The sequence below is a fragment of the Trachypithecus francoisi genome, unplaced genomic scaffold (assembly GCF_009764315.1).
Source record: "Trachypithecus francoisi isolate TF-2019V2 unplaced genomic scaffold, Tfra_2.0 Lachesis_group2, whole genome shotgun sequence".
In the NCBI taxonomy this organism is placed as follows: Eukaryota; Metazoa; Chordata; class Mammalia; order Primates; family Cercopithecidae; genus Trachypithecus; species Trachypithecus francoisi.
The window spans coordinates 22,350,697-22,366,699 of NW_022681465.1; the positions used below are offsets into that span (position 1 = coordinate 22,350,697).

A 16,003-nucleotide genomic window follows, 5' to 3' on the forward strand; every position below is an offset into this window, starting at 1 on the left:
GAACACCTACTTGTCATTTTACAGGTACCAGGTGCCAAGGACAATTCATTGCTGTTTAGGAACAATGAATGAAAGACACATACTTCTATGTATGTGTATTTCCTTATGTCTTAGAACTGATGTGGAACAAGAATCACAGAGGTCGAAGAACTTTACAAATCATAACTTCAGAGCCTTGGGGAGAAAGTAACATGTCCAAGATCATGCAAGTGACTATGAGAGCTGGATTGAGAACCCAAAATGATCGTGTACCAGGTCAGTCCTTTTTACACGGTGCCTTAATTGTTCTAGTAACATGGTCAGCAATGCAAAGTTATAGCTTGACCATGCCAGAACTTCAGTAACTTTGCCACCCAATTCAAAAATAGTGCAGGGGCACTGGAGGAAGGAGGAAGGTGAGTATTTAGTGGTCATGGCAAATGCAAAAAACCCAGCTTAACTCATTTGCTTATTTTGCAACACAGCACTGCAAAGCAAAGCAGGCAGTACTCCCAGGATTCACTAATAACAGCAAAAAGCAGTACTTTAAGAACTACCGAAGCTGAAACTTCAAATGTGTCAGTGTAATGTAGTCCTAGTTTGCTCCTTGCTTTATCAATGCTAGGTCGACTCTCTTCTGTCTGACTTACCTGAAGACTTACGATATCAGCATTGCAGCTCAAGATTTCTTGAATAATGGCCTTTTTCCTGTAGTCCCAGTTTAGTGCCCATGATGGACAGTAGCCGTATAACTGCCGGGTCGCATATTTATCACAAAGAACATTATAGCACATGACAGAAAACAAGGCTGTAGGAAAGATAACTTTACTTATTCACACACGTGGCAGAAAAAAAATATATAATTAATTTCAGTAATGGTTTTCACTTAAATGTTAAGTTTGACTGTATTCATTCAATCTATAGTCACTGAAAAGCTACCATATGCCACATATGGGGGATAAATAAAAGACGGTAACACAAGCAGGATAGATAAGTGAACAAGTTAGAATACGACGTAATACCTGCTACAGAGGCAGGCACAGAGGTTTGGAAGTAAAAAGTCTAAGCTTGTGAGCCCTTCGGTCTCTGTCTAACATTCCTCATTTCTATACTTCTACCATGCTACCAACTGTTCATGTAAGATGTGGAAACTGGATAGGTAGTCCTTAATAGGCATGCCTCATTTTCTTCTACAGCACAACTATTATTATTTCATGCAAAATGAAAACAGTATCATAGACCAAATTTTGTTACACGCGCCATGAAAGCTCCCAAATTATTTTCATAGAATTTAGGTTAAAAGGAGATGAGCAGTCATTAGTTCCACTTTCCTCTTAAGTAAGGGTTTAGCTCTCTTGTAACTCGGTAGTGTCAAATCCATTTGGAACATGCTAGGATTTGAAAACTTCTCACAGAGAAAGATTTGGGTGTATTCATTTTAAGTGAATTTCATCAGTACATTACAGAAGGGTTTCTCAACAAGAGTGGCACTACTGACATTTAGGTGAAGTCTGTTGCGGGGGCCTGTGCCATGTACTACAGAATGCTGAGCAGCATCCCCAGTCTCCATCCACTAGATGCCAGCAGCACTTCTCCCCGGTTATGACCATCAAAGTTGTCTCCAGACATTGCCAAATGCCCTCTGGGGGATAAACGGCCCATTTGAAAAGCACTGCTTTATAGTACACTTTCTATATAGCACAATGTAATATACATAGAGGTCATGTGAGCAAGAATTCTTTTTCATTACCTCCCAAACCAAATCAACCTTAAACATTCTATCTTAATGCTACCTGTAATCTAAGCATGCCGACAATACTGTTAGGCTTATAATAGAGACTGAGCAAAAATAACAGTTAAAAAATAAAAGACTACCAACCAGTTGGCCGTGTTCTATCTGGTTCTTGTAACATAATCCAAGACCTTGGAGGTGGTTGTTCTGTTGTAACTAGTGGAATAGAAAATACAGAGTTAAGCAATATTCTTACACATCTTCCTAATAAAAAAGTATAAACAAATAACCACTTACTTCTTTTTGCAGTACCTGACAAATTATCAAGCAAATAGTTCAGCAGCCGTCTTGTTCCATCTGGTTCCTGATAAAGGTTCAATATATCCTGGGTAAGGGGATTTCCTGGAAATAATTTTTAAAAAGTAAAATGAAACTAAGCACTAAAATGTTTCAAAATTTTATTACGTACCAAAATTATCAGATCATCTATAACAATGTTATAGTTACTAGCAAGATGTCAAACTACAGAAAATGTTTTTTCAGTTTTTGATGTAAGAGTAAAAATGATTCATACCATGTTCTATATACACATTCAAAACATAACATGAATGGGCCGATGTCAATCAGAAAGGCTCTAGCAGTGTGCTCTGTATCTGACCTGCCTTGGCAATATTTTCAATAACACAGATGGTTATAACAAATGAGAGCGAGTAAAACAGGAACAGGGCAGCCAGGTGACTGGGGGAGTGAGTGGGCAGAGGAAACAGTGAAAGGAAGGATGAAAGCCAGCGTAATGCATCAGAGAATCAAAACTCTACAATGTCCCACAGCTAACAACAAAACATCCTAATGACAAATAGACACTTGCACTTAGATCTTTTAAAGTCATACTGAATAAAGCAACAACATGGGGCTGACTTGGCTTAAGAATTAACTTACTAAGGAGCAGGAAAAAATCCCAGGGCCATGAGCCATCTGTAAATTCAGTAACTGCTTTGTACCAAAATGAGAGCAAATACAATGATTTACATACACCCACAAGAGCCTCAAAATCTCTCAGAAGGATTTCTTATGTACATGAGAAATAAAAGTACAAATAACAACAGTACAGTGCAGGGTTTCATGGACCAAAGTTCCTATCCATTCTACATAAGCGTTGTGTATTATTCTGGATGCCACAGCGCCATTTTAAGAAAACCAGACAAATTCTGCAGTTTGAAGAAGGCAGATAAAATGGTCAAAGATCTTAACCATACCAAATGAAGAAAAACTAAAGGATATGGTAGATAAGAATGATCACAACCTAAAGGAAGTGTTTTTTCCTATTCTCTCATAAAAGACTGGACTCAAAGAGCAGAAGGAAGACTGAGAGATAAGATCTAACAGGAAAGGCCAAGGCAGAATAGAAGAGGTTGGCAAACACTGTTAGCTATTTGAAACGCCCTGTGCTGTGGGGCAGTGGAGTATCCTTCAAAGAAGCTGAGTTGCATGGATGGGAAAAATGGCAAAGTTCATTTACCTTTAAGATCTCTTTCAGTTTTAAGATTCTAGGATTCTAAGAATTATAAAAAGTAAAAATGTGCTGCTCTAAGTGCAAAGTAGGTATTTGCAGGAAGACAATTACAAGAGCACCAATCGCTCACATGTGTGGTTCTTTATACCCACCAGTCTTTTCATGTTTTCACTGAGTCACAATCCTGTGAGATAGGCAGTTACAACCTGAAGCTTATCAGGACCCTTTGTGAAATACATCTTGAGAAAACAAAGTCAACTGAAAACTTCTCAGTATCAGGTAAACAACTCATTCTAACCAGACCTACAGCGATGCTTTTTTTTTTTTGTCATGGAATCTCGCTCTGTCGCCCAGGTTGGAGTGCAGTGGTGCGATCTCGGCTCACTGCAAGCTCCGCCTCCTGGGTTCACGCCATTCTCCTGCCTCAGCCTCCTGAGTAGCTGGGACTACAGGCGCCCGCCACCATGTCTAGCTAATTTTTTTTTTTTGTATTTTTAGTAGAGATAGGGTTTCACCATGTTAGCCAGGACAGTGTCGACCTCCTGACCTTGTTATCTGCCCATCTTGGCCTCCCAAAGTGCTGGGATTACAGGCATGAGCCACCGCGCCTGGCCGATGCTGTCTTTACACTACTTTCTAGTGCAAAGAATATTGACAGGTGACTGCTTCTACCTATGTAATCCCCCCTTGTAAGATCTTGCTTTATAAACTAAAAAGCATCCCCAAATACAAAGACCTACTTATGACTCTAATAAATGCACTTGAAGCCCAATGGTGTGGTGGATGTCACCTACATCTGCTTGCTTTTGGGAATTTTTTTTTTTTTTTTTGAGACAGAGTCTCGCTCTACCACCCAGGATGGAGGGCAGTGGCGTGGTCTCGGCTCACTGCAAGCTCCACCTCCCAGGTTCGCGCCATTCTCCTGCCTCAGCCTCCCGAGTAGCTGGGAGTACAGGCGCCCACCACCACGCCCGGCTAATTTTTTGTATTTTTAGTAGAGACGGGGTTTCACCGTGTTAGCCAGGATGGTCTCATCTCCTGATCTCGTGAACCGCCCGCCTCGGCCTCCCAAAGTGCTAGGATTACAGGCGTGAACCACTGCGCCCGGCCGGGACTTCTTTTAAATTGAAAATTAATCTGCTCTTCACTACCTGGAAAAAGAAAACAATATACATGAATAAAGTCAATAACAATAAAATTCTGGAATTAAAACATTATACTGAGTCCTGAGAAAGGAACAAAAGTAAATGAGAAGTTAGAGTAGATGGAGTAAAAACACTTTTCTCTGTTCATCCCGATAGGTACAACTAAAAGCACTGTATATTATGTGTAAAACAAACATAAAACTCTGAAACAAGGAGAGAAGGCAAAATAGCCAGAGACTGCAGGACCTGATGAATGGCACAGGGGTGAGTTCCCACGTTTACTTTTTGCCTCAGATATTCGAGACATGCAGCTAAGGAGCCACTAACATGGAAACACCAATAGGTACAGACCCAAAAAAATCCCAACAAAAGCCAAAGGACCAGGGAAGGGCTGTCTAAAAAGACAAAAGTTTTAGATAAGAACCACTCTACTCAAGCTTAACACTAAGGAAAAAAACGTGGTCCCATCTCTACCCACACCAGCATGAGCAAGTAGAGAGCCTGGCAGACTTCTGCTGCAAGAGAAAGAAAGGAGGTGATATGGAGCTCCCCGTCCTCCCTCTGAGGTGGTGTCAGAGGAGGCCAAGTAGAGTCAAGACTTTCACCATCTCTCTACAATAAAGATGACACGCCAGTGCGGTGTCTGTGGAGACCACGTGAGGAGCCAAAACTACCACCTCCACCAGCAGTAACGAGGAGTCCCTACTCCCAGGTGTCAAGGAAAGCTAAGTGGGACCTGAACTTCTACCTTCACTGGCAGTAAGGAGACAATGCCCTGGTTCCCTTGCCACGGCAGTGCTAGGGAAAGAAAACCAAACTAAAGAGTTTAATGAGATCTAGAGTCTCATAATATGAGTGAGTCCAGTTTCAAATGAAAATAGCTAATCACACCAAAACACGAAGATACCAAATGCAAACAATAAACAGCTTCCAACCCCGAGATGACAGAAACAGAATTACCCAACCAAGACAAAGGAATCATGACAAAAATGCTTCAATGAGAAATTACAAACATGCTTCAAATAATAAAAAAAACCAGGAAGACTGAGCAAAGAAAAAGGTTCAGGCAAATAAAACATTTAAAACCAAATGGAAATGTTAGAATTGAAAATAAAATAAATGAAGGCTAGGCATGGTGGCTCATGCCTGTAATCCCAGCACTTTGGAGGCTGAGGCAGGAGGATCACGTGAGGCCAGGATTTCGAGACCAGCCTTGTTAACATGGCAAAACCTCGTCTCTACAAACAAACAAACCAAACTAGCCACGCATGGCGGCGCGTGCCTGTGGCCCTAGCTACTTGGGAGGCTGAGGTGGGAGGGCTGCTTGAGCCTGGGAGGTCAAGGCTGCAGTGAGCCAAAGACAGTGCCACTGCACCCCAGCCCAAGACCCAAGCTCCTGATTGACTGATTGGTTGATCAGAACACAGACCAACAACAATAAAAAGAACAAAGTCTCTGGGACTTGCGGGACTATAACAAAGGATCTAACATTCATGTCATCAGAGCCTTGGATGCTGAGGACACGAAGGACAGGGCTGAAAAAGTACTCAAAGAAATAATGGCTGAAGATTCTCACAATATGGCAATAAATATAAACCAACAGATTCAAGAAGCACAGTGAACCCCTAAACAGGAAAAACCCAAAGGAATCCACAGCAAGACACATCACAATTAAACTTCTGAAAACTAAAGACAAAGAAAAAACATCTCGAAAGCAGCCGGAGAAAATAACACCTTACCTGCAGGAGAAAAACAAATCTGAATGACAACAGATTTCTTATCATAAGTCATGGAGGCCAGAAGGAAGTAGCAAAATATTTTTCAAGTGTTGAAAGAACTGTCAAACCCAGAATCTTATATCCAGTGAAAATATCCTTCGGGAATGAAGGGGAAATAAAGACAATCTCAGATCACAAAAAAACTAAGAATCTGTTGCCAGCAGATCTACCCAAAGGGAACCACTAAAAAAAGTTCTCTAAATACAAAGGAAATGATAAAAGAAGGACTTTGGAACATTAGGAAAGAAAACAATATAGGTAAACAAAAAAATATGGGCAAATACGAGATTTCCTTAAGTTTTCTAAGTCATGTTTGACAGTTTAAAAAATTCTGGCCCAACATGGTGGCTCACACCTGTAATCCCAGCACTTTGGGAGGCCGAGGTGGGTGGTTCATGAGGTCAGGAGTTCAAGACCAGCCTGACCAACATGGTGAAACCTCGTCTCTATTAAAATTCAAAAATCAGCTAGGCATGGTGGCGTGTGCCTGTAATTCCAGCTACTTGGGAGGCTGAGGCAGAAGAATAGTCTGAACCCGGGAGGCAGAGGTTGCAGTGAGCTGAGATGACGCCACTGCACTCCAGCATGGGCGACAGAGCGAGACTCCGTCTCAAAAAAAAGAAAAAAAAAAATCATAAAACTAATGTGATTCTAAATTTATGTAAAGAAAATATTCTGAACTGTTATCAATGGCAGTGAATGAAAGTGAATAAAAGGATGTAAAGAGAGTTAAGGTTTGATATTTCCCTTGAACTAGTAAAATAACACCCACTTAGACTGTGGTAAGTTATACAGATAGTGTGACACCTAGAGGAACCATGAAACACATCTATACAAATAGACACACTCAAAAACACTACAGAAGAATCAAAATGGAATCTAAAAACTGTTTAACCCATAGGCAGGCAGAAGCAAAGAGAAAAAGACAAAAGATGAACAGAAAGCAAAAAAATAAAATGGCAGACTTACATCCTAACTTAATTAACTTTAAATGTAAATGGTCTAAATATACCAATTAAAAGATTGGTAGAATGGATTTAAAAATATGACCCAACTATATACTGTCCACAGAAACTCACTTCAAATGTAATAATAGAGGCAGGAAAGGAATGGTAAGAGATATATAATATAATGCAAAAGTTGATCAAAGAAAAGCAGGAGTGGTTATATTAGTATCAGACAAAGTGGACTTCAGAGGAAATAAAATTGCCAGAGATAGAAGATAACATTATATAATAACAAAGGGTCAATCCCTTAAGATGACGCAGCAATTCTAAGTGTGCTTCCAAACAAGAGAAGTGCAAACTATTTTATGCAAAAACTGACAGAACTGAAAGGAAAATAGAGTCTACAATTACAGCTGGAGACTTTAACACCTCTCTCTCCACAACTGACAGAACATGACAAAAACCCCACTACCATCAACCTAAAAGACATTCAGTTAATATATAGGAGCTAATAGATATTTATAGAACATTCCATCCAAAAACAGAAAACACATTCTTTTCCAGTACTCAAGAAACATATGCCAGGATGGACCATATCCTAGGCCATCAAACAAACTTCAACAAGTTAAAAAGAATTGAAATCATACAGAATGTTCATTTTCTGACCACAATGAAATCATATCAAAAATCAATAACCGAGCTGGGAGTAAAGTGCTTGTAGTCCCACCTACTTCAGAGGCTGAGGTGGGGGGGATTGCCTGGGCCTCAAGAGTCGGAAGCCAACCTGGGTAACACAGCCAGACCTCGTCCCAAAATAATAAACAAATAAAATATACTGAGCTAGTGAAAATGAAAATACAAATATCAAAATTTGTTGCTGGACACAGCTTCTAAAGCAGGGTTGGGAGGAAAATGCATTAAGACAAAAGTCTAAATAAAGATAGAAGCCTCAATTCAATAATCTAAGCTATCGCCTCAAGAAGCTAGAAAAAAAAAAAAAGCAAATGCAAGAAGGAAGGAAATACTAAAGAGCAGAACTCAATGAAATAAAAGTCTCCATATTGTTTTTATCTAAAAAGCAATAGCAGTTTTTTTTTTTTTTAAGTTGCTTCTGCTGAAGGAGGGCGCGCCTTCCTGGGCTACGCTGGAAGAACCGGCTACCAGGCCGGCTTTAGGCCACACTGTGAGGAGCAGGGGGCCCAGCCGGGCCAGCCCCAATCGCCCAAGGTCTCACTCTCCACAGGGCCCTCCTCCCATGGCATGGATCCTGCACCAGGCTCTCCACTCATCACGCCTCCAGTTATCCAGGTCCTTGCCATCTCACTCTCCTCCCATGCGTCTCTCTTGGCCTCTAAGACTAAAGAACACTTCTTTTCTCCTCTCTGTGGACCACGTCCTGATAAAAGTGCCAGGTCACTAGACCCCAGTAGCCTGGAGTGTGTTCCCTGTGGCCACACACGGCTGCACCGTTCTGAGGCTCAGTCCAAAAGCCAGTTCCTTCCTGGGGCTTCAGAACTGGTTCTGCAGATGTTGGCGGAAGGATGGACACTTAGATCAATGAAACATAATAAAAAATCCAGAAACATATTCACACAGATATGCTCAACTGATTTTTGCCAAAGGTGCAAAGCAATTCAATGGAGGTAAGATCATCTTTCAATAACGCTGCTGGAGCAACTGGACATCCACAGGCCACATACGCACACAAAAAGAACCTTGAGCTACTCCTCACATCTTTTAACTCAACCTTAAGTCAAAATGGATCATAGACTTAAATGAAAAACATAAGACCACAAAGCTTTTAAAAGAAAACCTAAGGGAAAAATCTTTGGGACTTAGAGCTATTCAAAGAGTTCTTAGACTCGAAACAAAAATCAGGATCCATAGAAGAAAAAACTGATAAACTGGGCTTCATTAAAATTAAAAACTTTTGCTGTGCAATGACCTTGTAAAAAGCTACATACTGAGAGAAATATGTGTAAACCACATATTTCACCAATGACTAGTAGCTAGAATATATAAAGGACTCCCAGTAAAAAAGCAAACAATCTAATTAGAACACGGACAATGACAAGAAGAAATGTCACCGAAGAAAAACATTACAGATGACAAATAAGCACCTGCAAAGATGCTGAATATCTTTAGTCATTGGGGAAACGTAAATCAAAACCATGAGATGACTACACACCTACCAGAAAGGCTAACACAAAAATAGTGAGAACACCAAATGCCGGTGAGGATGCAGAGAAAGTGAATCACCCGTGCACTGCTGGTTAGAATGTAAAACAGTACTGATACTACAGAAAACCATTTAGCAATTTCTTAAAAAATTAAATACACAACCCTCAAATGACCCAGCCACTGCACTCCGGGACATTTACCCTAGAGAACTGAGTAACTCACACAATAACCTGCACACTGAATGTTCAGAGCAGCTCTTATTTGTAACAGCTCCAAAATGGAAGTCATCCAGATTTCCTTCAGCAGGTAAATGGTTAAACTAACCACGAGACATTTCTATCATAGAATACTCCTCTCGTCCATTTAAAGGAACAAATTATCAATACATGCAACCAGCACAAATATCCAAATAATTAACCTGAGTGGAAAAGCCCATCTCAAAAGACTGCATACAGTATGACTCCATTCAGTGGCATTCTTTTTTTTGAGACAGAGTCTCGCTCTGTCGCCCAGGCTGGAGTGCAGTGGCGTGATCTCGGCTCACTGCAACCTCTGCCTCCAGGTTCATGCCATTCTCCCCCCTCAGCCTCCCAAGTAGCTAGGACTACAGGAGCCTGCCACCACGCCTGGCTAATATTGTTTTTGTATTTTTAGTAGAGATGGGGTTTCACCATGTTAGCCAGGACGGTCTCGATCTCCTGACCTCATGAGCTGCCTGCCTCAGCCTCCCAAAGTGCTGAGATTATAGATGTGCGCCACTGTGTCCGGCCCCATAGCATTCTTAAAAGAGCAAAACTTAGAAGGAGTGAGCTGTGGCAGGAACAAAGTAGGTATGGCTATAAGAGTGCAACAAAAGGATCTTCTGGTGATAGAAATGTTCTACAATCCTTTTCTAAATGGACATATAATTGTATATGTTTATGGGGAACGGTGTGGTATTTCCACACAGTTATTCACTGTGGAATGATCAAATCAGACTAATCAACATATCCATCACCTCAAATACTTATTTCTCTGTGGTGAAAACATTTAATATCCACTCTTTTAGCTGTTTAAAAATACAAATTATTATTAACTACAGTCACTATGCTATGCAACAGATCACCAGACCTATTACTCCTGTGTAAATGAAACTGCGCACTCTCTGACCAACATCTCTCCTTTCCACTCTGTCCCCTGTCCCCAAGCCTCTGGGAACAACCATTCTACACTCTACTTCTATGAGTTTGACTTTTAAAGACTTCACACATAAATGACATCATGTTGTTTTTGTCTGTGTCTGCTTATTTCACAAAATATTCTGTATCTTGACTATTCTGTGTATGATAATGTGAAACTATAGTTTTGAAAGATGCTACTATTGGAGGGAGTTGGGTAAACGGGATAGGATTGTTCTGCATTATTTCTTGTAAGTGCATGTGAATCTACAAGTATCTCAAAATAAACAGTTTAAGAAAAAAAAAAAGTGAATGGGCACCTAAGGTCACAGTCCTGCCTTTCACTGTAGCACAATTTTGAAGAGCATTTAAAAATATAGAGGAAAAGGTGAAGGCTGCCAGCCATCCTACAACAACTTCAAAGAAAATGGTATGAATTGATTCATGAGGCAGAAATACTTTGGTTCTGCAAGAATGTATGACATATAATAGCAAACAAACACGACTCTGAACTAAGTGATATATATTTTCTCTCTTCCAAGCGGATGCCAGGAGAAATCAATGATAGTTTTCAGAAGGCAGAGATGACACAATTGCTTTAAGAAGTAAAGCAGCAGATCTACCCCAAAACGGATCATTCCACCCAATGTTCCAACACAACATTAGAATTAAAGCGTAAACTGCAAAAGCTCAGAAAAATAAAAGGATTTGTCCAAAGGAGGTATAAACCAGTAAAAGAAGACTGCTATTACGAATGTGTAATGCTGTCCAACAGGATATGTGAGATAAACAAATGTCTCTTTGAAACTACACTTCCAAGAAAGAAACACAGATGTCTAGAGGTGATAAAGTAAAGCATCTGAAATGGAAAAGCAAGGGATCATCAAAAATGAAGGAGCCATAAAGAACTGCCCCTACTGCTGCAGGCATTTACACTTAGAGGCTTTCATATACATTAAATCAGTATGCAAATTTACGGCCGGGTGCAGTGGCTCACACTTGTAATCCCAGCAATTTGGGAGGCCGAGGAGGGTGAATCACTTGAGGTCAGGAGTTTGAGACCAGCCTAGCCAACATGGTGAAGCCTCGTCTCTGCTAAAAATACAAAAACTTAGCTGGGCATGGTGGTGGGTGCCTGTAATCTCAGCGACTCGGGAGGCTGAAGCAGAAGAATCGCTTGAACCTGGGAGGAGGAGGTTGCAGTGAGCCGAGATTGTGCCACTGCACTCCAGCCTGGGTGACAGAGACTCCATCTCAAAAAAAAAAAAAAAAAAAGAAAAGCAAATTTGTGACTGGTGACCCTAACTTCAAATAAAGTTTGTGAAAAGCCTTAGTGAGTACGAATTACAGTTTGTAAAACATATACTGTAAGATTATGAAAACCCTGAATTGGAAAAACATACCTCTGCCATGAGGAAGACTGGAAAAACAAAGAGGGTCTCAACATTCTGTAATGTTCCATTTCTTTTGCATTAAAAAAATTATACATAAAAATGATAAAGTATTCACTGTTAATTCTGGCAGTTAGTATATGGACACTTTGCCACACAAGACTTTTCTGTTCTTCAAATTTAGAAACAGCTAGACTGGGAAATATAACAGAAAAGGGCATCTTCATCTTGCATTTCACTGGCCTTTATTTTTAGAAGCTTTAGCTAGTTCAGCCCACACAGACAAAACATTCCAAACCATTTACAATGCTGATGTTTGTTGAATATGACTTTCCATACATTTTAAAACATATATTTGTATTTTTTATTTTTTTTTTAAAACTGTTATTTTATGATATATAAAATATTTATAGGACTAAAACCTTTTATATAACTATTTTTAATAAACTAAGAGTGGAATTCCTTTTTTTTAAAGACAGAGTTTCGCTCTGTCACACAGGCTGGAGTGCAGTGCCACAATGTCAGCTCACTTCAACCTCTGCTTCCCAGGTTCAAGCAACTCTCTTGCCTCAGCCTCCCAAGTAGGTGGTACTATAGGTGGGAACCACCATGCCCAGCTGACTTTCGTAGTTTTGGTAGAGATGGGGTTTTGCCATGTGGCTCATGCTGGTCTTGAACTCCTGGCCTCAAGATACCTGCCCACCTGAGCCTCCCAAAGTGTTGTGATTACAGGTGTGAGCGACTGAGGTCAGCCTACGGGTGCAAATCTTGAAGCCTTCATCCAGTGACTTTTTTGAAGAAGCAATTGTACAGTAGGCTAGACACACCTACCCAGGGCTGGTGAAGAGCCGCTTAACATGATAAAAAATTTATAGGCATTGATGCATTGTCAAAATATAACTTTTAATATTGTTGGCTTAAAAAATATTTATTTTCTAATAGTTCTTGCTGGATCAGTTATGGCCCTATAATCAAGTCCTCATAAATCAAGAAAAATATGCTTAAATCTTGATCATCAGCAGGTTCAAATGGTCAAAATTTTCTACTTACTGTTTTCTGTACTATATGAGAGGCTCCATTTTTTTGAGATTTGAATCTAAGAAAAACAGCTGTTTATAACATGATGAAATAAAGAAAGTATAGCCTCAGGGAAGTATCCCCAGAACACAGGGTTCATTAAAACAGAGTCTAGAAAAGAAGGGCTGGGCCCGGAGCAAAAAAAAGAAAACAAAGACTAGTAGAGAGTCTATTAGCTGAGCAGAGAAGAATAAAACCATTGCCATATAGCTAAGAAACTGATGAAGTCTGGGGGAAAATGAGTCTTTAAAGAATCCCCTAGCAGAAAGATTCTTGCCTTCTTTAGATTCAAAGACATATATACAAACCATAAGAAGTACAAATACGGAAGTCATACCTTTCAGGCCTAAAGTCTGCAACTGAAACAGTTTTCCCAGCTCAAAAGGTAGAACTCGTAACAGGTTGTTATTTAAATGGAGCTCCCTGTTGATGTAAAAATTCCAGGAAGTCAGAAAACTATGTTAGCCTTTAACAGTTAAAATCAACAACACAGTTTCTAGGAATATAAGCACCTAACAATGAAAAAATGTTACATTATATTTCAATGTCTAGTACAGCGTTTCTTAAACTACATGTGGTTAAAAAAAAATAAAAAACTGCCAGAGAATACAAGAAACAAATTACTAGAAAAATGAAATAATGGGGGAAAAGGACAAAATACAAGTCCCAATTTTTAAAAAGTATTAGATTTAACAGACATATAAAATTACTCAATTGCTATATTAATCTCACTGCAGACTGGCAAGACAGTTTGCAAACTGGCCCCAGGTCACAGACCACACTGAGTATCACTGGTCTAGCACATGTGGGGTCTACTACACATTTAAGAAAGTGGAAATGATAAACTAGCCTACCAGGTGAATTCTTAAAAGAGAACTAAAATAATCATTTATGACTCAAAAGAGCTTATAACAGCTACACAATTAAGCTTATGACTGCTATTAACTAAAGTTGCATTTAAAAAATAACAGTAGCTGTATTAACTATTCATTATTATTCTTAATAATTTGTTTTGCAGAGATAGCCATAATATAAATATCAAAGGAATCTTCAAGGGTTGCGGCAGAGCGGGGGGAACATTCGGGGAAAGAACAACCAGAGACCCAATACTGATACAGTGGCAATGTTAACACATTCAGTTTTATCTGTCTTTTTTTTTGAGACAGAGTCTCGCTCTGTCGCCCAGGCTGGAGTGTAGTGGCACGATCTCCCCTCACTGCAAGCTCCACCTCCCGGGTTCATGCCATTCTCCTGCCTCAGCCTCCCAAGTAGCTGGGACTACAGGTGCCCGTCACCATGCCCGAATAATTTTTTGTATTTTTAGTGGAGATGGGATTTCACCGTGTTAGCCAGGATGGTCTCCATCTCCTGACCTCGTGATCCGCCCGCCTCGGCCTCCCAAAGTGCTGGGATTACAGGCGTGAGCCACTGCGCCCAGCCCTATTTGTCAATTTTTAAGTGTGCAGGATATATATTTCTAAAATCTTTGGTTTTTGACATTTAAATGAATCTTGGTTACTGAGCAAGCCAGAAGATCTGTGTGGCTGTAACCTGAACAAGAAGAGCTAGTTCTGATATCTGGCTCCTGTTTATTTCCAAACACAACACACAGAAAAAAGGAGGTCCCTTGGCTGGCCACAGTGTGATCCCAGCACTTTGGGAGGCTGAGGCAGGCAGATCACTTGAGGTCAGGAGTTCGAGACCAGCCTGGTCAACATGGTGAAACCCCGTCTCCACTAAAAATACAAAAATTAGCCGGGCATGGTGGCACACAACTGAAATCCCAGCTACTCAAAAGGCTGAGGCAGGAGAAATGCTTGAACCCAGAGTCAGGTTATCCCTTATCCTGGGTCAAGAAGGTTGTCCAAGATCATACAACTCATAAATGGAAAAGTTAAGATTCCAACCTGAACTTACACGTGACTCCAAATGCCACATATTTCATGCTATACGCCCCCAAATTTAATAATTAATTCTAGCTCTTTCAAGTCCAGGCTTTACTACTATCAAACATACAAGCCCTGGGATGGCAAAAAAGGTTTCACCAATTGGCAATGGTTTCCTGGACCCTGTATTAAGGATGGTATGGTGCCCTGTTTGTCACGGGGAAGTATGTGGGATACCATAAGTGCCTTGCAGTCCAGCCCCTCCCTGTCCAAACTTTTTCATTCAAAAATAAAGTATATTACACAAAATACAGTAATTAAAAAATTCAGCCAATCATCTACATAATTTATTATTAGCTGACATTCAGTTTTCCCAAAAACAAAACTATAAAGTTATAAAGGATATAGTTATGTTTCCTTTTATTCAAATACCATTAAATGAATAGTTTTGGTTCCTAACACAACGCGCTGTCACCCGGGCTGGAGTGCAGTGGCACGATCTCAGCTCTCTGCAAGCTCCACCTCCCGGGTTCACACCATTCTCCTGCCTCAGCCTCCTGAGTAGCTGGGACTACAGGCGCCCACCACCACGCCTGGCTAAACTTTTGTATTTTTAGTAGAGATGGGGTTTCACCATGTTGGCCAGAATGGTCTCGATCTCCTGACCTCGTGATCCTCCCACCACAGCCTCCCAAAATGCTGGGATTACAGGTGTGAGAAACCATGTCCAGCCTATATTTTGTTTTAGGGGTCATATAGTTAGTATGTATTAAGTTGTGTCTGCATACCTGAGTGATACCATGTTTCCGAGTTCTGCGGGTAAGCTACGAATTTTATTAGATGACAGGTCCAAATATACCAGATTGTGAAGCTTGGCAATGTCTGAAGGAATTCGGGACAGGGAATTGTCACTCAAATGCAAAGCTGTCAGGTGAGTCAGTGACCACAAAGATGCACTTAAGCTTCTTACTTTTCCTGTAAGAGAAAAAAAATACAGGAACGGATTATATAGTTTTCTCTACAATTTGTTCTGTAGATTCAGTAAGATTTAGATGTTATTATGAGTAACTTAAATTTATCCAAAAAACTTGTGGGAAGGGGTTAACAGGAAATCTTACCTATTCTACAACAATTCATTGCTATGATTAAGTTATAAGCTCCTCACTTAGCAGGTTAAAATAAAAAGTTGATGTGCCAACACTACTTAGATTGCATCT

General features: G+C 40.2%; 1 protein-coding gene across 9 annotated transcripts in view; it reads right to left on the reverse strand.

Moving 5' to 3' along the window:
• The window catches only part of CNOT6 (CCR4-NOT transcription complex subunit 6), an 87,612-nt gene that overhangs the window by 12,490 nt on the left and 59,119 nt on the right, over nt 1-16,003 (reverse strand). For 6 of the 9 annotated variants that reach the window (XM_033178880.1, XM_033178881.1, XM_033178878.1 and 3 more), the window contains 5 exons: nt 15,575-15,761; nt 13,238-13,323; nt 2,009-2,113; nt 1,859-1,927; nt 630-787 (listed from right to left, as the gene is read on the reverse strand). In XM_033178880.1, coding sequence (XP_033034771.1) covers nt 630-787; nt 1,859-1,927; nt 2,009-2,113; nt 13,238-13,323; nt 15,575-15,761 — 605 coding nt within the window. The remainder of the gene's footprint in view (nt 1-629; nt 788-1,858; nt 1,928-2,008; nt 2,114-13,237; nt 13,324-15,574; nt 15,762-16,003) is intronic. The other 3 variants (XM_033178883.1, XM_033178884.1, XM_033178879.1) reach the window with 1 other exon arrangement.